This window comes from Corythoichthys intestinalis, chromosome 2, assembly GCF_030265065.1.
Source record: "Corythoichthys intestinalis isolate RoL2023-P3 chromosome 2, ASM3026506v1, whole genome shotgun sequence".
Taxonomy (NCBI): Eukaryota; Metazoa; Chordata; class Actinopteri; order Syngnathiformes; family Syngnathidae; genus Corythoichthys; species Corythoichthys intestinalis.
Window position 1 is genome coordinate 34,620,016 of NC_080396.1, and position 21,772 is coordinate 34,641,787.

General features: G+C 41.0%; 1 protein-coding gene across 3 annotated transcripts in view; it reads left to right on the forward strand.

Annotated features, from left to right (window-relative positions):
- Positions 1-21,772, forward strand: part of tmcc1a (transmembrane and coiled-coil domain family 1a) — a 73,076-nt gene that overhangs the window by 7,167 nt on the left and 44,137 nt on the right. The window contains exons 2-3 of one of the 3 annotated variants that reach the window (XM_057821255.1): positions 7,117-7,170; positions 9,958-10,327. In XM_057821255.1, the coding sequence (XP_057677238.1) occupies positions 10,073-10,327 (255 nt within the window). In that variant the 5' untranslated portion in view covers positions 7,117-7,170; positions 9,958-10,072. Of the gene's footprint in view, positions 1-7,116; positions 7,171-9,957; positions 10,328-18,079; positions 19,749-21,772 lie in introns of those variants that run through there. The other 2 variants (XM_057821285.1, XM_057821277.1) reach the window with 2 other exon arrangements.

Consider the following 21,772-nt stretch of genomic DNA (forward strand, 5'->3'; position numbering starts at 1 on the left):
CAGGCTTAAACCAGAATTACGATCATTGACTAACTTGAAAAACCTTTCTGTGGATTTTTCTCCCAATTCTGTCCCGACCTAGCCAGGCGCAAGTTTACAACAGGAGAACCGATGTGATTTTCAAAGTGAAGCGTGTAAAGCAGGGGTCCCCAAACTTTTTCCTGTGAGGGCCACATAACTTTTCCCTTCTCTGATGAGAGACCGGGGTCAGTTTGTAACAAGAAAGGTGTGACGATTGCAGGAGTGCCTAAACGTAAAAATTTATTGTTTTTCAGAAAGCCACAATCAAATATCCCTTTCTGGATTGTTCACGGAACAAAAGTAAATAAAATAAAAATAATATATAATATAATATAATAACACTATTAATTAAGTAGATAATAACCAAACAACCCTTTCTGGGTTCTTTGCAGAAAAAAGCCAGAAAATAAATAACACTATTGAAAAAAAAAAAAAAAAAAAATGTTCAGGGGGCCGGACCAAATGTGGTGGCGGGCCGGATAGCCATAGTTTAGGGACCCCTAGTGTAAAGTAACAATTTGTGTTTAACGTGCTATTCAGACGACTTATGGCAAATAGTGCGTATATAATGAGCTATACTGTATATATTCATTTAGACGTAATGTTAAATTACACAAATTATAAATTAGAATATCTATAAATCGTAAAAAAAGAACAAATCTAATTTGCAAGGCGTGGCAGCATTTATTTTGGTGTGGCAGTGCGTCACAATCTATTATATATAGGGCAAACCCTGAATATGTTCACTTAGCAAACTCTGTTTACAAGGCACGTGTTCCTTTTCCCACTCCATATTGTGTAGCTCCTTTGGTGCCCTTCTTGGTATGACATTTCATCTGGTGCGCTTGTAGGCACTTGCAAGTTACTGGCTGACCTTCCCACGGCTGTCAAACAGCGCTCTGGTTTGTAAGGTCACAATTTTCACTTCTGACATGTATCGAATGCTCCACTGTGGTAGCTCCGTTTGCGTGTCCTTCTATTTGTCCCTCATGTCAGGCACATTATCTCTGAGTGAGGATGCAGTCACGCAGAAAATGTCTTGAAAATACATAATAATCACCTGTTTTCTGGGTTTAGTCATGTGCTGTTCACATGCTAGCCTGAGGAACGGTGTTACACGAATTTTGGTAGAAAGCAGAGGGCGGAATTGAATGATTTAGCAGCCCTCTTAGAGGAACTAAAATTGATCTGGTTAAAATTTGTTCCACAAATAACATTAGTGGGGGGCACATTATTTTTTAAATTAAGCAGAAAATGCATCAATATATGAAATTGAAGGCCTCGTTTGCTAGCTTTTAGCCACATACAGTGGGGAGAACAAGTATTTGATACACTGTCAATGGGTCTTCCCATTGGCAGTGTATCAAATACTTGTTCTCCCCACTGTACGTATTATGCAGAATATGCTTGGTTGTAGGCTCCTCTTCTGGCTCAGCAGGTGGCCTTTTCCCCATAAGAAAAAGCTGTCCAAAGACATATGTTTTTCGGTCATCTTCGCTAACGTGTGGGCCTATTATTTCCAGGAACAAATCTGATGCACCTACGTCATTATTATTACAAGCAGACATAGATATAAAAAAAAATAGATGGTAGCTCCGATGGATTTCAATGACGTCTTCCTGTCCAGTTTTATTCTTACAGTATATGTATAGAGCAGACAGGCATACTGATGTGTCAAGAGCCACAGGCCAGATTGCGGTTGTTAACAAATTATTTTTTTCTCTGCAGTCCGGTAGCAAATGCACCACGGACCAGTGCTGGTCTCCGACTCGGTGGTTGGGTATCCCTGGTCTAAGTCACTAATATTGCGTATATCATATGCGTTTTCTTGATGCAATCACAAAAGGTGCCTCAACAGTAGACACACTATTGATCCCAGATTTTCCGCTCAGTTAAAAAGCTTTGAAGTACTTGCAGGTTCTTCAACTGCTATACTATATGTGTAAGCAATGCCAAGGATAATATGAACTCTGTTAAAAGTAGTTTAAGTGCTACAGTGCCCTCCATAATTATTGGCACCCCTGAAAAAGATGTGTTTTTTAGCTTCTAATATTTTTTAAATTCAAATAATATGGGGCCTTAATGAAAAAAAGAGAAAAATCCAACCTTCAATACAAGTGCATTCATTCAGTGGGTGAAAAAATCCCCTCGTGGTCTGGCGTGCCACGAAAGATGCGCATGCTGAAAAGTACCTCATACCCAGTGTGACGTATGGGGGTGGGTCAGTGATGCTGTGGGGCTGTTTCGCTTCCAAAGGCCCTGGGAACCTTGTTAGGGTGCATGGCATCATGAATGCTTTGAAATACCAGGACATTTTAAATCAAAATCTGTTGCCCTCTGCCCGAAGGCTGAAGATGGGTCGTCACTGGGTCTTTCAGCAAGACAATGACCATAAACATATGGCCAAATCTACACAGAAATGGTTCACCAGACACAAAATCAAGCTCCTCCCATGGCCATCTCAGTCCCCAGACCTTGTTTTGTTGGCAAAAGGGGGTTGTACAGAGTATTAACACCAGGGGTGCTAATAATTGTGACACACATTATTTGATGGCAAATAATTTTTCTTTTTGTGAGATTTTTTCCCCACTGAATGAATGCACTTGTATTGAAGGTTGGATTTTTCTTTTTTTCCATTAAGGTCCCATTTTATTTGAATACAAAAAAAATTATTAGAAGCTAAAAAACACATCTTTTTCAGGGGTGCCAATAATTATGGAAGGCACTGTATCTATAGGCTTTTTCAGATGAGGGTACCTTGTCATTTAAGGTTTATAATTTCAAAACAAAAAATAGTACTGCTCTCATTTTTTTGTAAGAAAGAGGTCAGGCTTTGATTTTCTGCTTTGGTTAGGTCAAGGTCAGGTGTTCCACAGGGTCAATGTCAAAGATTACATCACATAATCCACACCCTCAAAAACCGCCGAGATGAATAAAATTGGATTCTGGAAGTGGATTTTGTGCATTTTCCCCAATCCAACCGAGGTTGCAGTGATATGGACATCTAAAATTCAGAATGTAAACAAAATTTGTCAAATTAATAAAAAGTTCTAGAGGTCATCTCTCTATAGCTCCTGACCCGATTTGTCTAAAATTTTAAATTTCTGTTTTCCCAGTAACAAGCATAAAGATTAATGAAAACTTGAGATGATGGGGTTAACTCGGTTGGGTAAACTGACATGGAATGACACTTTGTGTTCATTCCATGAATGGTTTTCAATCATTTCTATTTAAGTGTTAATCAGTATTGGTTTTTGTTTGTTTTTATATCTTATATACAGTATATATATATATATCTCAGTCATCTCAAAATGTGTTTGCCTTTGTCTAGTTTTAGTTGATGAAAACTCAAGACTAATTTCGTCTCGTTTTAGTCGTGTAGCGTGTACAAGGACAACGCCAACTTGGCGATAATACATACTCAGCTGCAAAACAGTACATTATTTTATACCCACCTGAATGCACGAACTGTATGTTTAAAAAAAAAAAAAAAACGAGGACACTCGCCGTTAGTATTAGTCTAATGCTAACACTAATGCTATGCAAATGCTACGGGTTACATTGAGTGTTATCTGCATATTATCTGTGGCCAAGATAAGAAAAAAAAATCTTACCGTTTGTGCAAGCCTTGAGATTGGAGATGACACTGCACTGGTGAGTAGGGCGGTGCAGCACGTCACATGAGTGACACAACCTGACACTGCTACGATGCAGCTAACTACAAATAAAAAATGTCACATATTGTGAACATGTGAAGGAAACCATTGCGCATTTTCGTCTCGTCAGATGAAAACTGGCACTAGGCTTGTTACTGTATGTTTTAATCTCCCAAAATACGTTTTTAGCTCGTTATCGTCTCGTCATCGTCATGAAAAAAGTGTTCGTTGACGAAATATTTTCTTTATCGTCATTGTTGATAAAAACAACACTGCTAAGTATATGAACTCAGAGGGAAAGGATTCGGAATAACTGGCAGATGTTTTAATTTACCAGGAGACAGTACCTCTGATTTGAAAACATTAACTCTATATCCAGAAAAGGCAACATATTCATCAGTATTTGGTTTTTGATGAGGCTTGTTATCTTTTTGTTAATTCTATGAGAGTTCCAGAGTTTTCTGAAGTCAACAGTGCTCATTCCAAACACTTGTTGTTGAACACACATGTTCTGGTTTTGTGACAATCACTTAAATGACCATGATAAATTTTGTTTGCTTATGGTGAATTTCCATGCAACTACACGCCTTTGGATTGTCATCTTTGAGCAGAGCTGTTGCAACAATTTATCAGCTGGGCCTCAGAGACTTGCTCATTAGACAATGGGATGTTGTGCCCGCCTGTCAGTGAACTACCTTCTATTCAGCCATTCATTTCGACAAACTCTGAGCCAACAGGCTGAACCTGACACGGAAAGCACACGAAGGGCTGCCGCCGCTCTGAAGACTGTCCATCTCCTCTTGTCACTTTTGTCATTTTTCAGAGACTAAGCTGCATCCCTTATCACACTTTTTGCAGCATGCTTACGTCATCTCTGCTGTCACAACTGCCACAACTATGCTATTCTGACTCCTGTCTGAAACACACATACTCAACAGAGTGCAATAACGATTGTTCATGTTTCCTGCATATGTTGTCTTGATGTGGCTGCTAAACGAGATACAGTATGGTTCACTTTGGATTGGCCAGTCTAGTACCCAATATACAACCCCTAGCGAAATGATGTAATCATTGCTCCCTGACAATGAACATTTAAATGTCTAGTTTTGGAGAAAACCGAGAAATCATGGATGTACCTCAAAACAATTTGGATTCAAAATGCCACCCTCCTGCCTTGAAGTAACGCAAAAAACACGAAAATTGGTGGAGTCAGTCTAAATTTTTTCAGAGGAAGTAGAGGAAAGTAATATGGAATCGCTAATTTTAAAGATCATTACAATGATATGCCCTTTTTTCTTGCAAATGAAACTGAAGTTGTCATCCTCCAGGAAACTTGATACAATTTTTTGACAGATATTGTTCCCAATCTTCTCATTTTCCAACTTTGTTTTTGGCACATAGATTGGTGTGGGCCGTTGTGCGGGTGCTCGATGATTGCTGCCAGTAGTTTCTGGCTGGCCTAACAACCCCCTTTGCATGGCTGTCAGCCTGTCAGTAAAAATGGCATTGCCTAAAGAGCAAGGATGGGCCTGCGTCAGGCGATCTGCACTTTGAGCTTCATTTCTGTAAATAGAGGCTTAGTTTCCCTTTAATTAAGCACAATTGCTTAATAATCTTAATGGATGTCACTCATTAGTCCCACAATTTAATCACGATAAGCTGCTAGTGTCAAGCAGCTTGTTGCTGTTTATGTGAAATGTAACTTAATTCCACCTTCTATGAGCATGAGCTACTCTGACATGTTCAGTTTTCTACAAGAGTTACTCAAGTATACAGTATGTAAAGAAGTAAATTCTGTATAGCACATTACTACACACATTTGCCTCTTAGTGATATTTTTGTTCACCTCAAATTACACTGTAGTGTCAGGTAAAGGTACTGTCTGGTAGACTTCTTACCTGCCAAATGTTGCACCATCGTGAGGCGGCTTTTTTTGTGCCACTCAATGTGTTGTGGGAGTTCTCTGCTGTGTTCTCACTTGGTTTGAAACAATGAAAATGACCTTAGTGATAGTGTGTGTTTGTGTATTTATGCATGGATATGAGCAAGCTTTACATGTTTCTAAAGGGCCATTGTCTCTTGTTTGTCATTCTCTTTTCGAGCGCAATACTATGGAGGAACATGTTAATTCACTGAGTCCGCTGACCCTGGTTGTCTAATTTCTTCAGATAGAACCAAAAACATATTGAAACATGGAGGGGCTCTCATTTACAGACATCTTTAATTGCTGTCATCAATGGTAATAGACATTTATACTGTCAACAACTAGATTAAGTTTTAGGGGAAGAGGATATTCAAGTTTCACTAACATGGTCTGAAAATGTTTGATTTACTCCAAACAATTTGACTTTGTTCACCTATCTTTGCCAGTAATGTATAGTGACAGGCAGTTCGTCCACTAGAAGGTGCAATGAACCTTGCCATTCATGCAACACAATGATAGCTTTGTGTTCAACTAACAGGCCCACATTTTACTCTGACTAAGTGCATTTGTGAGTAAACTGATGAGATCATCGACATTCCAGTATACGTAGACAGTTTTTGTGGATTTTCTGTGTGGTGATATTGTAGATAAACCTTGGCAAACAGTGCACAACGCCAACTTGTGGTTTAATAAATACTACTGCTCTATGGTCTTATTATTTCTGTCTTTTTTAAAATTCATTTTACGTACCGTTTATCCTCGCTTGGGCCGGGGGATCCTATGCCAGCTAACTTTGGACAGGAAGTGGGGTACACCATGAACTGGTTGCCAGCAAGTCGCAGGTCACGTTTAGACAAACAACCTTTCAAACTCACAATCACACTTATGCAGAATTTGGACTCTTCAATCAGCCTATCTTACATATTTTGGGGATGTGGGAGGAAACCGGAGTTCCCAGAGAAAAACCATTTAGGCATAAAAACATGCAAACTCCACAAAAGAAGGACGAAGCCCAGGATTGAATCTTTGTTTTGACTTCATGGTTTAAATTTGCCTTTAGTTTGGGTACAGTCACATATAAGTTAAAAGGAAACTCAAGCCCTTTTGTGCAAACAGTGGCATTTTTTTTTTTGTGCCACCATAGTAGCATCAGTCAGCAAACCTTCTAAGAGAGTGTTGCCAAACGACAGCACGGTTGTTGGTAAGGTGATCGCTCACCCACCAGTATGGTCGTCACTTAACAAAGCGGCTCGGCTTTGAGGTCATGAAGACTGCTTGTCTTAACTTTGATGCAGCATGCTGCCTTTGGTACGATTTTTCAACATTTTGACTTGATAGAACAGCAGAATTTAAAAAAAGAACGCTAAAAGTGATACTCTATGAGCTCATAGTAGAACACATGAGAAATATGGTTTATCATGTCTACTATTTTCAGAACAGATTTAAGTATAAGACATTTTAAATTCTTAATGATTAAGTTAATTTTATTTTCTTTGTGCATCTGCTCTCTCTCAGGTGATCCTTATCCGGAAGAGTGAGTCCTTCCAAGTTGCAACAGTTGGGCTGATGGTAGGTGTTTCTTTTACTTTTACTGTCCTGCTTTATAATGACTTCTAACTTGTTTTGTTTTTCGAATAGTCAGGTTTCCTCTTATGCTCCAAAAAGGTAGTAGTTACAGTAACTAAGCTTGGTTAAAAACACAGTCGGAGTGGTTTTCTGAATCATTTACCTATGTTTGAAAAATTGTAGAATGTCTCTTGCCTGCCGGTGGTGGCTGCTGAAATTCTCGGTGGCAACTACCTGTGCCTTTTCCCCCCCGATTTCCTCCTCTGCTTTTACGTCTGCTGCCATGCTCCCCTCCCGCACGCCCCGCTTCCTCTCACCCTCAAGACAAGTTTACGTTACATGAATAAAAATTTCCAACAATTTGGAACAAACATTGACAGGCGAGCATATATTAAAGCGTCTACAACTTGGTGATGATAATACACACTCAGTAGGGAAACAGTACATTACTTTCAATTAATTATACTCACCTGGATGCCACAAACTGTAAGTATTTTTTTGTTGTTGTTAAAGTTGCCCGAGAGTTTAAGATGATGCTCGCCATGCTAAATGCTAATGCTAACGAGAATGCGAATGCTATGCTAACGCTCCAAGTTACGTTGAGTGTGTGATGATCACTCAGCAGTGCTTCTCAATTATTATCTGTTACACCCCCCTGAAGATATAAATATTTCGCGCCCCCCCCAAACTCTCTGCCGACACTGTAAATAGTATAATTTGTCAATAATATTACTATTATAAGTACTCCTCTGCCAAACATTGTGTCCTTTTTTTCTATTAAAGAAAAAAAGTAACATAGATCAACTTATAATAAAGTATAACTTTATTAACATTGTTTTGTATGGTACAGAAGACTTAACGCGCATCAATTTGCCTGAATTAAAAAGTCACATCAAACTGTAAAAATACCCTCAAGGTACATTTTTGACCATTTGATACTGAAAGATAAAATGTAATAAAATCAGTAAATAATAACAAATTCAAATTGATTAGAAACAAAAACTCATGAGGACAATATCCCAAAATGTTTGACCGAAAAAACAAAATTGAATAGAAGAAAAAAAAGAGTGTCTTTGGACAGAAGTACAGTTCTTATTTTTGCTGCTCACAGTTTCACTTCCTTTGCAATGGTGTGGGGTTATTTTCACCGAGCATGCTAACAGTGCTCACTGGTTTACTGATATAACACTGACAAAGCGGGACGATTGTTGGCAATATTCGGCACGTTTTCGGTGAAAAACAATCAAGCGGCTTATCAATGAGATTGAGGTCTAATGTCTTTAAGTGGCGTTTTAATTGATTTGTCTTCCGGCTGTCCGCTATAATCAATTTTAGACACAGTAAACAGTGGTCTTTCCTCATCACCCACTGTATTAAAAGTCAAAACCAAAAGGCAAACGGCCCGAAAAAAGCGCATTCTCGGCTGCAGAGGGAGAACCGTAGGTGAGGGCAGTCGTCGGGATGATCCCAAGCCGAAAATGGCACTTCTTGGGCGGGCACGCGAGAACCGGAGAAAACAGTGGGTCGCTGCGTGAGTCCGGCCGGAAAACGGCGCACAGCTCTTCAAATCTCTTTTCTGTGTGCTCTTGCTTAAGTAAAAAATACTGCACGCATTCTGAAAATCAGAGCGCCACTGCCACCCACTGAGTGGATGTGCAAGTACACTTTATTCTACAGTAGTACGGCAAAAAAAAAGGCATGTTCCCCAAGGTCACATGCGCCACCCCTAGCATCGCTCTGCGCCCCCCTCTATTTGAGAAGTACTGTGCTAAAGCAACATTACATATTGTCTCTTGCCACGATAAGAAAATAAATCTTACCATGTGTTTCAAGACAAGAAAGCCTTCAGTCTGGAGAAGACACCGTTGAGTGGGGATGGGTGCAGCAAGTCCCATGAGTGACACAACCAAACACTCCTACAATGCAGGCTAACTACACATATAATAATAAAATGTCACACATTGATTGAACATTTGATGAAAGCTATGATGCGTTTTACGTCTCGTTTTCTAGCCAAGGAAAACGGGCATCTTCGCTTTATGTTTCAGTGATGTTTTTTGGGGTGTGGGGACTTGTAATACCTCTCTCCCTTTTAGATGTACCTGTACACTGTTTGTAAGCAGATGCTGTAGCGTGAAAATATGTGAATACATCAATGAATTGAACAAAAACAAATGTTAGGAGCATCCTGACATCACTCATCACGTCATTCATTTTCTGCTTTTACTGAATTTCAAAGATTTCCAAATTTGTGAGCGTATCCCTCTGAATCCTTGCAAAATTTATCCTTTCATAAGCCATCTCCGCTCCCTTATGCCAGAGCAGCATTAGTCCTAAATCAATGATGCGTTCTCCCATTTTGGACTCCACTGAGATCCCTCAGCCCCGCCCGACATCTTTCTCCTCTCTAATTCTTGTTTGCACTTCAGCTTCCACAGCATGCAATTGCTGTTCAATTGAGAAGTTTTTACCTTGATGTACTGTGCATGAGTGGTTATGAGAGATTAATGTGGCAGACCAACATGGTTGTAAGTGGGTTGGCGGGGGTGAAGGGAGTTTTAGCTGCCCTTGCTCGACAGCTTTTTTCCTGGTCGGACCCCCTCCACTTTAGTAAGAAAAGTCCAATTCTAGGAATCATGTGCATAGGGATTCATTGTACAGGTTTGAAATGGCTGTTCCAGCATTCTAGGAAGCATGTGCATAGGGATTCATGGTAAAAGTCTGAAATGGCTGTTCCAGCAGCGCAACCGCCTTTCTACCGTCACTTCACATCTTTGTCTTTCTTTGAAGATTCAGCAAGCGATCCTTGCCACTCCGCCTCTGGGGACTCCTCGGGGCCCCAATTTGCTGACCAAGCCGCTGACCCCCTGCGGATCATTACGCAGCAGACCGGGGCAGTGTCGCAATGAGGCGTGGGGCCAGCTTGCAAAGCCGACGCAGTAAGGGTTCTGGATCCGGGAGCAGAGACCGCGACCCCCTCTCAAAAGGCAGCCCCCGTGCCCTGCGTCGGCGCTACACTCACGATCCGCAGCTCCACACTGTCAGCCGCCCGCGCTCTTCCTCGGCCACTGAAACAGCGCCCAGTAGCCCTGCCCCTGGATGCATAGGGGGGGAAGTGGTACTGTCTTCGGGATACCAGTCGACGGATGAGACGGACAGGGTGAGTGATTAGTGGACACAGCCATTCTTTTGATCTCAAGCTTTTCACCATCACCAGTGTAATGCCTCAAACAACATCTAGTTTTGATAAAGGCCTGTTGTATACAGTATGTGAGAGACAGTAACATTGTTCAAGAGGGAGCTTGAAAATGTCCTGACAACTGTCTTTGTTCCCACCACTTTTGCACAAGATGTTGCAGAATTAGGCACTAGTCTCAAAACATTAAATGGGCGTTTAGTGGACCTTTGCTTATTTTTGGTTTGGGACCTGTGGTCACCTCTTTTCAGATATATCCTTCCTTTTTTTATTCTTAAAGAATTTTAAATATAATGCATTTTTGGTCTATTGGCTCCTACTTTTTTCGTGATTTTCATAACAAAGGAGCTTATTTATGGATTTTATTTTGTTTTTTTACCAACAACTTAATATTTTCTCATAAAAAAAGAAAGGGAAAAAATAGGAAAAAGAAGATGTTTTCATTTCATTTACATTTGGTGTTGCCCCATAGTTCAAATTCTCTAACAACAAGGGCGAGTGTTCCATTTTGATAGCAGTCTTGAGTTCCTGCAAAGAAATTTGGCCATGACATGGTTCTCGGCTGCTACACTAGTGTCGACAAAGCTTGCCATAACTTTCGTCAGACTTCATCAAGCAGTCTAGCGATTTTATTAATGAATATGTTTCCATCTGATACCATATGTGCTACAAAACGGCTACAAGACAGCTATCCACTGTTTACTACTACAAGAGTACGCTATGCTAGTATCGATTACAGTAGCTTTTTTAACCAGCAGTCAGAGGACATTATTGCATGTGATACTTGATCTCATTACAGAAGAACAGTTTTAGGCTAGCCCTGGGTGTTTTGAGTTTTTGATTTAAAGAGAACTGTTTGCCACAGCGTGCAACAATAAAGCTGCTATGCTATGATTTTTGAGGACTTTGTTCACTCCAAGCTTAGAAGGCAAGGTCAAGTTAATTTTATGTTTTTTCTTTGAAACTGTAGTGACCTGTTTTTTAAAATTAGTTTTGTTTTTTGAGGGTACTTGTGGCGTCTTGCTTCCCCAAGTGACAGGCTGCTGCATATGAATAAGGCCAACCCAAAGCGTTGATGCGTGTTTATTTGCTTAGTAAAGATATTTTTGATCACTCAAATATTTCTGTGGAACGTCTCTCTATGTCAGGGGTGGGCAATATAGTAAATACTAAAAAAAAGAAAACTGTGGCCCGGGTTTCTGTTTCAACCCATCAAGAAGAAACCTTTTCACCAATCTGGTCTCTTGCAAGCGCAATCAGTTGATCACAGTCAGGTGCTTCTTGTTTCAGCAGAAACCTTATTGGTTAAACTGTCTGTGCTGCATCAGTTGGAACAAAGACCAAGACCCACTACGGCCCTTGAGGACCGGTTTTCCCACCCCTGCTCTATGTAAATACCTGCAGTTTATAGTCACATGTGGCATATATTGTACCATATATACAGTGCCTTGCAAAAGTATTCGGCCCCCTTGAACCTTGCAACCTTTCGCCACATTTCAGGCTTCAAACATAAAGATATAAAATTTTAATTTTTTGTCAAGAATCAACAACAAGTGGGACACAATCGTGAAGTGGAACAAAATTTATTGGATAATTTAAACTTTTTTAACAAATAAAAAACTGAAAAGTGGGGCGTGCAATATTATTCGGCCCCCTTGCGTTAATACTTTGTAGCGCCACCTTTTGCTCCAATTACAGCTACAAGTCGCTTGGGGTATGTTTCTATCAGTTTTGCACATCGAGAGACTGACATTCTTGCCCATTCTTCCTTGCAAAACAGCTCGAGCTCAGTGAGGTTGGATGGAGAGTGTTTGTGAACAGCAGTCTTCAGCTCTTTCCACAGATTCTCGATTGGATTCAGGTCTGGACTTTGACTTGGCCATTCTAACACCTGGATACGTTTATTTTTGAACCGTTCCATTGTAGATTTGGCTTTTTGTTTTGGATCATTGTCCTGTTGGAAGATAAATCTCCGTCCCAGTCTCAGGTCTTGTGCAGATACCAACAGGTTTTCTTCCAGAATGTTCCTGTATTTGGCTGCATCCATCTTCCCGTCAATTTTAACCATCTTCCCTGTCCCTGCTGAAGAAAAGCAGGCCCAAACCATGATGCTGCCACCACCATGTTTGACAGTGGGGATGGTGTGTTCAGGGTGATGAGCTGTGTTGCTTTTACGCCAAACATATCGTTTTGCATTGTGGCCAAAAAGTTCAATTTTGGTTTCATCTGACCAGAGCACCTTCTTCCACATGTTTGGTGTGTCTCCCAGGTGGCTTGTGGCAAACTTTAAACGAGACTTTTTATGGATATCTTTGAGAAATGGCTTTCTTCTTGCCACTCTTCCATAAAGGCCAGATTTGTGCAGTGTACGACTGATTGTTGTCCTATGGACAGACTCTCCCACCTCAGCTGTAGATCTCTGCAGTTCATCCAGAGTGATCATGGGCCTCTTGGCTGCATCCCTGATCAGTTTTCTCCTTGTTTGAGAAGAAAGTTTGGAAGGACGGCCGGGTCTTGGTAGATTTGCAGTGGTCTGATGCTCCTTCCATTTCAATATGATGGCTTGCACAGTGCTCCTTGAGATGTTTAAAGCTTGGGAAATCTTTTTGTATCCAAATCCGGCTTTAAACTTCTCCACAACAGTATCTCGGACCTGCCTGGTGTGTTCCTTGGTTTTCATAATGCTCTCTGCACTTTAAACAGAACCCTGAGACTATCACAGAGCAGGTGCATTTATACGGAGACTTGATTACACACATTTGGATTCTATTTATCATCATCGGTCATTTAGGACAACATTGGATCATTCAGAGATCCTCACTGAACTTCTGGAGTGAGTTTGCTGCACTGAAAGTAAAGGGGCCGAATAATATTGCACGCCCCACTTTTCAGTTTTTTATTTGTTAAAAAAGTTTAAATTATCCAATAAATGTTGTTCCACTTCACGATTGTGTCCCACTTGTTGTTGATTCTTGAAAAAAAATTACATTTCATATCTTTATGTTTGAAGCCTGAAATGTGGCGAAAGGTTGCAAGATTCAAGGGGGCCGAATACTTTTGCAAGGCACTGTAGATTTTTTCTTTCAAATTTTGGTGGTGGGGCTTATAGTCAGTTGTATTGTAGTATTCTAAGTTAGGAAATTGTGGTACAACTTGTTTCAAATAATGTATTGTAACCCTTTAGCAGCTGTGCTATGTTAAAGGTGAAATCAAATACTATAACAAGTGACTTTAAAATGAAAGCAGATATATTTTGGGCACAAATCCTTCTCAAACAAAGTTTACAGAAATAAAGGCTTAATAATGAAATTGATCCTAATTAGCCTTTCTTTCACAGTTGCCTTGGCGCCGCCCATTTAACACTCTCCAAACAGCAAATTATGGCTTGCCCATAATGAGCTGCAGATTTTTTAGTTTGCTAGCATGGTATCCATAGGCTTTCTGTTCTCTTGTTTCTGGGGGACTGTTCTGTCATACGTTCAACATGTACTAGCTAGCACAGCCCTTGAAAGCTTGACATGATGATCAATTCTGGTTGTGACATCACAACCAGAATTGTTGGGGGGAAAGTGGGCATTTTCTGATGTATTGATTTGGGTGGAATAACTATGAAATTGTAAAAAAAACACCAAATTTGAGTGCCAAATTAGTTTTCTACATAGAAAATTACAGGTAGTCCCCGGGTTACAAACAAGTGCCGTTCCTACGCTGGCAACTAAACCCTAATTTCTGCATAAATTGGAATTAACCCTTTAAATAGACCTAAATACCCCCCAAATCTCAAAATACTATCCAAAAACATGTATTTCATGTCATTGTATTGTCGTCACCAAGGCGATTGAGTGAGCTAAGCTCTGAAATTACGATGTCAGACATCCGTGTGGTTTGCTGACTTTATTCAGCTGCTCATGACATCAACAATTGCAGAATTAAACTAATCCAAAAATGAAATTAAATCCGTTTCATCGTCAATAACAGCAATTCAAATTTGTGTTTATAACTAGCTGCTGATACAGCACTAACAATCCACACAAACGATCAGCTTGTATGAGTTTGCGTCTGCACATCATCAAAAACAATCACATAAACTCGCCCCAAATATTTGACCACAGTTGAAAACGCACAATAAAGAGTTAAAAAGTTGTTATAATCAGGTGTCGCTTCTGTGGATGCTTCACAAGCAACAAATCAAAAGTCAAATTCAACAAGTCAAAGTCAATATTATTTAAAAAAAAAAAAAAAAAATCTGCAGACAAAATAGCGGACAAGACTCAGGTGTTGTAAAGTCAAAAATTACATAAGTCGGGTACATCAGCATTTTGAAATTTATTTCTTTTTTTAAGGTTTAGTCTGACTTCAATGGATTTAAACTGCAGACAATTTGTCATGTTTTGAGTGTGTTCTCAGTTCTTCTTTCTTTATGCAGCACCTGATTGAGCCAGATTGGCAGGGTAATGCGACACACCTGTGCTTGATTAGGAAAGCGCAATGTTTAAGGAAGTCTGTCACCACCTGCAAGTGTCGGACTATTACATTCTACATGCTTGCTTGCCGCTGTGTGCGTCTTCTGGAGATCTCTTGCCTGTTACGGTTGTATCTTTTGTTATCTCATTGCTAGTAGTATTTTTTGTTAGACTTTGCTGTCATTTGATTCAGCTTTTTGTGGCCATTATTGCCTTCCCCTTAGTTCTCTCGCCGACTCGGTTCGTGCCCATTTTGCGTTGCATTTTACCTCGCGTGTTTTTGCATGCTCCCTTTGTTTCTCTCGCGTGTTTTTGCGTGCTCCCTTTGTTCTCGTTTTTGTAATAAATACTTCTAATTTCAAAGTCTGTGTTTGGATCCATATTATACGATTCCCCGTATCATAACACAATTTAGTTATCAGCTGCTAAAGGGTGTAGGACTAGGCCTATACATTTTTTTGAGATGCCAGGTGTTGAATGTTTTTCTTTTTTTTTTTTTTGGTAACCGACCTGTGGATAGCACCTAATGGGACTTTATTGCTACATATTCTTTTTTTTTGCAATGCTGAGGCCACCAAACCGGACACCCTCAACGCTTCGGCTGCACCTAGAAATTCTGTCCATAAAAATTATGAACAGAATCGGTGACAAAGGTCACCCTTGGTGGAGTCCAATCCTCACTGGGAACGAATTCGACTTACTGCCGGCAATATGGACCAGACTCTGACACCGGTCGTACAGGGACCGAGCAGCCCTTACCAAGGGGCTCGGTACCCCGTACTCCCGGAGCACCCTCCACAGGACTCCCCTAGGCACACGGTCGAACGCCTTCTCCAAATCCACAAAACACATGTAGACTGGTTGAGTGAACTCCCATGCCCCCTCGAGGATCCTGCCAAGGGTGTAGAGCTGGTCCACTGTTCCACGGCCGGGACGAAAACCACACTGCTTCTCCTGAATCAGAGATTCGACTTCCTGACGGACCCTCCTCTCCAGCACCCCTGAATAGACTTTGGTGACTGGTGGCCTCAGCATTGCTTCTCTGCTTTTTGCAGATGATGTGGTGCTGTTGACTTCATCAAGCCGTCACCTCCAACTCTCACTGGGGCGGTTCGCAGCCGAGTGTGAAGCGGTTGGGATGAAGATCAGCACCTCCAAATCCGAGACAATGGTCCTCAGCTGGAAAAGGGTGGCATGCCCTCTCCGGGTCTGGGATGAGATCCTGCCCCAAGTGGAGGAGTTCAAGTATCTTGGGGTCTTGTTCACGAGTGTGGGTAGGAGGGAGCGGGAGATTGACAGGCAGATCGATGCAGCGTCTGCAGTGATGCGAACTCTGCACTGGTCCGTTGTGGTGAAGATGAAGCTGAGCCAAAAGGCGAAGCTCTCGATTTACCGGTCGATCTACGTTCCTACCCTCACCTATGGTCACGAGCTGTGGGTTGTGACCGAAAGAACAAGATCCCGGATACAAGCGGCCGAAATGAGTTTCCTCCGCAGGGTGTCCGGGCTCTCCCTTAGAGATAGGGTGAGAAGCCCGGTCATCCGGGAGGGGCTTGGTGTCGAGCCGCTACTCCTCCGCGTTGCGAGGAGCCAGTTGAGGTGGCTCGGGCATCTGGTTCGGATGCCTCCTGGACGCCTCCCTGGAGAGGTGTTCCGGGCATGTCCCACCGGCGGGAGGCCCCGGGGTCGACTCAGGACACGCTGGAGAGACCATGTCGCCCGGCTGGCCTGGGAACGCCTTGGAATCCCGCCGGAGGAGCTGGCTGAAGTGGCTGGGTAGAGGGAAGTCTGGGCTTCCCTGCTGCTGCCCCTGCGACCTGACCCCGGACTAAGCGGAAGAAAATGGGTGGATGGATGGATGGATGCTACATATTCACATTGTTATGCAATTCCCACATATGGAGGAAGATTTGTGTCTTAATTATTCTATCAAAAAAAAAAAAAGTTGCTTCAATCCCAAAAAAAGTCGCTTCAATCAAAATATATACAGGTATTTTCAATAAAAAGAAGTCATTTCAATCAAAAAAAAATTTGTATGAATGCAAAAATAAATTTGAAACTGAAAGAAATGCATTTGAAAACTATTTTTCTTTGAATTTTTTTTTTTTTTTTTAAATGTCAATTTATTTTTTTATTGAAACAACCTTTTTGATTGAAGTAATGTTGTTTTGTATTTGGGTCATATCTTGGATAGGACATTTGTGTCTGTATTATTAAATAAAAAATAAGTTGCTTCATCTCTGGGTCCCACCAGTGTGCCGCGACAGGGCACCATACCGTTGCGGGCACTCGGCCTGAACGATACTGGAAAAAATTATTGCTGCGATTTTTGGGGGGGTTTGCGATATATTGCGATATTATATTGCGATATTAAAAAAATATATATATAAATTTTTATAATATTCATAAAATTTTACTAGATGACTTTAATAGCTGTTTGGAAAGACTGACTCATCATGACCACAGTGTACAGTATTCCATCGTTTTTCGCGGTTAAGGTTAGGGACCAGAACCCGCGAAAGAAAAAAGTGAAAAACCACGATGTAGTGCACATTTTTCAGAGTAAGGCCAACGACGTCATGCATCAAGAGAGACAATAGCTAATCAATATGCTCACTCGCCACCCTGTGGTCTGGGGTGTGAATTGCAACCTGTCAAAATGACAGATGGACTTCATTTTTTTCCGTCACCGTTTTTAAAAATCGGTCAACGACGGAAAATATTCGGGTAACGCGACCCCTGATAGACAGTATATTAAAAAAATATATGTATATTTTTAGGGAAGGGCAATTTTATTTTTCAAATGATTTTTTTCTTTACTTGAAAATAGTTTTGTTTTTGATTGAAGCAACTTTTTCTGGGGTTGAATGATTTAGACACAAATGTCCTACCCATAACATGGGCCAAACACAAAAAGGATTGCTTCAATCAAAGAAAACAGTTTCAATGAAAAATTAAGTATTTAAATGCAAATTTATGAGTTTCAAATATTTTTTCGCATTCAAAAACGTTTTTTCTATTATTTATTTATTTTTTTTTTTTGATTGAAGTGATTCTTCTTTTAATTTTTTTTTTTTTTTTTTTTAAGCGACTTGATTGAATAATAGACACAAATGTCCTAGCCAAAATTTGGCCCAAATGCGAAACTACACTACTTCGATCAAAAATGTTGTTTCAATAAAAAAAAAAAAAAAAAAGAAAAGGAAAATTAAATCAAAGAAAAAGTTTTGAAATGCATTTTTTGAGTTTCAAATATATTTTTTTATTTAAACATTTTTGTTTTTATTGGAGTGATTTTTTCTTTAATTTTTTTTTAATTGAAGCAACTTTTTTTTAATGATTGAAGCAACTTTTTTTTTTTTTATTGAATAATGAGACACAAATCTACCTTCATACCCACAACATATTTTCAATAGGCATTAAGTATCCCAGAGTTTGGAGTTGGTTTGGAGTTAGTAAAAATGTAATAACAATATTGTCCCTTTGTATTTATAGCAAGGTTTCTTATGAGACCAACATTTTGCTTTCCCGTGTAGGGGTACACATGGTAGTTGTTTTGGATTGGTGTTAGGATAATGAGAGGGTCCTTGGTACTATTCCTCTCCTGGAATCAAAATGTTTGAGATCTGCTGTGGTAGAGCATCTACTTCACAGTCATTCCAGGTTTGAATGTTGACTTCCACATTGTCAGGGCCCTCCAACTTCCCATAACGTGGATGTCAGTTACTTGACGGCTCTCTGAACGCTTGCGCGGCTACGTGTGCTTTGTGAGCCAGTCTGCCAGATGGCGCTGTTAAACCACTTAAGTTACCATTAGTTTCATTGTTCTTCTGGTCATTTGCTGCCTTTATAGCTAAGTGTTGGTTTTATTCCATCAGTTGTTACTGACTTCTTGTTTGTAAACGTACATCCTTGCCGCTTAGGGCCCCAGTTTAAAATATTTTTTACACCTGGCATCTCGTCTCCCTTGAAAACAAGTGACATCACATAACATCTTTTTACCTGACACTTCACTCATTTACCCTGTGGTGTGACCACTACCTTTCTTTAAGTTGAAAGTCAAGTTTCTCATTGTCTTGACGCTAATGAGTGAACCTCAGTTGTTGTTGCTTCTCTTTGCACTGCAAAACAACAGTGCACAATGTGCCAAGTCATCCAAATGGTTGCTGCGGTTACCCTGAAACATGCACTATGTTGCCTTGAACTACCCCCCGATGTGGCTTCCATAGCAACAGTAGGTGTTTTGACCTTGTGCTGCTTTCAGTAGTTTATGGTTGTGTGTTGCTGTTTGCAGGTATGAGTTGGCATTAAGACACAACTTTTTCTTTCAAATTCACCCCGTTTGTTCCTCTTCCCTCACTGTCCCTTGTGGCCCCCTGCCCTCTATCGTATACAGTAGATATTACAAACAGACAGTCTGGTGGTCTCTTCTTCTCACACTGGCAGGAAGCAGGAGGTGACCTCGCCTCCTCGGAGATTGGTGAGAACGCCGGCCTTGTGTTTGACAGTTGCCCTCGATGTCAGGGTTATTTGAGTGTTGTGGTGAGTGTTTGTGTGACTCAAGTGTCAAATACGCCACATGAGCGTTTGCGCGCGTGAGTTTGTGTGTTTGTGTGTGAGAGACAGAGAGAGAGAGAGAGAGAGAGAGCGGACAATCATACATTTTGTTTGTGCACATGCGTGAGGATGACACAGCTGAGCTGTCCTCTTTTTGGACTCCTCAAGTGTTTGCACACACAGTGCTGACCTGAAATGCATGAATACGGATGTTTTTAGATGACAGGAGCCTTCAGTGTGTGTGAGTGAGTGTGGAACCAGAGGGAAAAGTGTAAGGCAGTGTGTACTTTGGAGGCAAATTGGGAGGAGTAGAGTGTTCAAGAAAGATGGTGCAGCGTTTGAGTGGCGTTGGAAAGCATTCCAAGGTAAGCTTGTGATTGTCGTCATACACTCCTCATTCACTCAGAAATCAAAGCAGACATTAAATGATGTTTATTACTTAGGCTATAGCTTAACTCCCATTGACAGCAATAGGCATCTTACCTATTTTAACTGGGAGGTTTCGCAGCGGTCATTCACTGTCATTCCTTCCCAGTTCAAATGGACATCCATTGCTGCCAACGGCAGCAATTGAGTTAAGGTAATAAGTATAGAGTGTAGGGATGCAACGATACAGTTAAGTCACGGTTCGGTACGATTTTCGATATGAGGGACAAGATTTTTTATCCGATTCGATTCAATACATTTACCGTAATTTCCGGACTACAAGCCACTGCCTTTTTCCCCTCATTTTGGGTCCTGCGGCGTGTGCAATGATGCGGCCAATTTGTGCATTTTTCTGATGGCCACCAGGGGCGCTCGAGCATGGAATGTGGGACTGAGCCACGTGGAATATATATGTCGAGGAAGACGCTTGTTTGCACTATTACCTGTGGTTTAACTTTGCGTTGTGCATGAATAGAGGTGGCGAACCCTCGTCTTTGTACATGAGTCGAATTGGCAGACCTGCATCATGGAAAATGCTTGAAGAAATTAAAGTGGCCATCCAAGTTGTATAGGAAGCTTTGATGACGAGCGGCGAGAGATCGTTTGCCAAGACTCGCCGCATGCGAAGAGCAGCTTTTGCACAGGTATGCGGGGGAGCCTGGCAGCGTGAAGCGGTGTGAAAGAAGTCCGCCATCACCAACGGGTTTTGAAGGGCCAGTCTGCTGCGTGACGAGGAGGACGGCACGGGCTCAGGAGTGAATTTGCCTTATTATGGGAGGCATTGAAGGTGACAGCGAAGGAGACACCGAGTAGGTGCGTGGCAAAGTATATCTGAGCGTCTACATATCCGACACTGAGGGTGAAGACTTCCATGGTTTGAGTGCACAGGAGGAAGATGAAGATTGCTAAAAAAGACTTTTATGTTTTTAATAACCAGCCCAGTTAGTGCTGTCCCGCCATGCTGATGCTATGTAACTTCCGTGCCGCTGCTATATAACTGCCATGTTTGCTGGAGCTGTTTGGAATGCAAAGTTAGGATGTGTTATTAAAATTTTGAAAAAACTGTATTTCTTTGTCAATGTCTCTTGTTACTAAGTGGGCACAAACGACTTATTGGCAGGAGAGGCTTACGTATGTACAAAATGTTTTTTCCTTTAAAAATGTACTGGGTGAGGGTTGTAATCAGGGGCGCCCAATAGTCCAGAAATTACGGTAATGCTCCAAAACGCAAAATACAAATGTTATATATATATATTTTTTTACGTTATTTTATTTTGCTAACAAGCAAAAATAACAATGCCATCATATATACATGTATTTTAGTGCATAATATTTGTGTGCTTGCTTCTTACTGATCTGAGGAAACTTTGTATAAAAGTGCTGAGAACAATCTTTACTGTTCGTAAATTGAGGTGGGGCACACTGTTGATTGCTACAGCTCTCTTAGCAGCTATTTTTATCACATGAGCAAAACATCCTATTTGTGGTCCTAGTCCATCTGTGTTACGTACTGAATTAACAATATTTGCAGCATTATCTATAGTCACTGGTATGGATTGATTTGGCCTGCTAAACTTCCATTCAGTCATGGCGGTTTTTAATTCATCGTTGTAGTATATGGACTATACGTCCCATGATCACTCTGGGCTCACGCAGCCAATGGCATGGGACTTGGGGGGATCTAACATAGCACATCAAGGTTGCTATTTGATGATATGTATTGTGTGTGTGTGTGTGTGTGTGTGCGCGCGCTCGTGTTGTCGGGGCATTAAAAAAAGTTACCAAACGCAACAGAAGTCACGTCTGCTCATTACTGCACAACACCAGCATTTGACAATCGACTTTCATAAACAGGACGAGTTTGAAGTACAGCGCTCTTAATTTGCCACTTATTGTTAATCATGTAACAGTGAGTTAGCGCTCTGTGTCCTAGGGTTTAAGCTGTTTTGTGTCAAACCGAGGC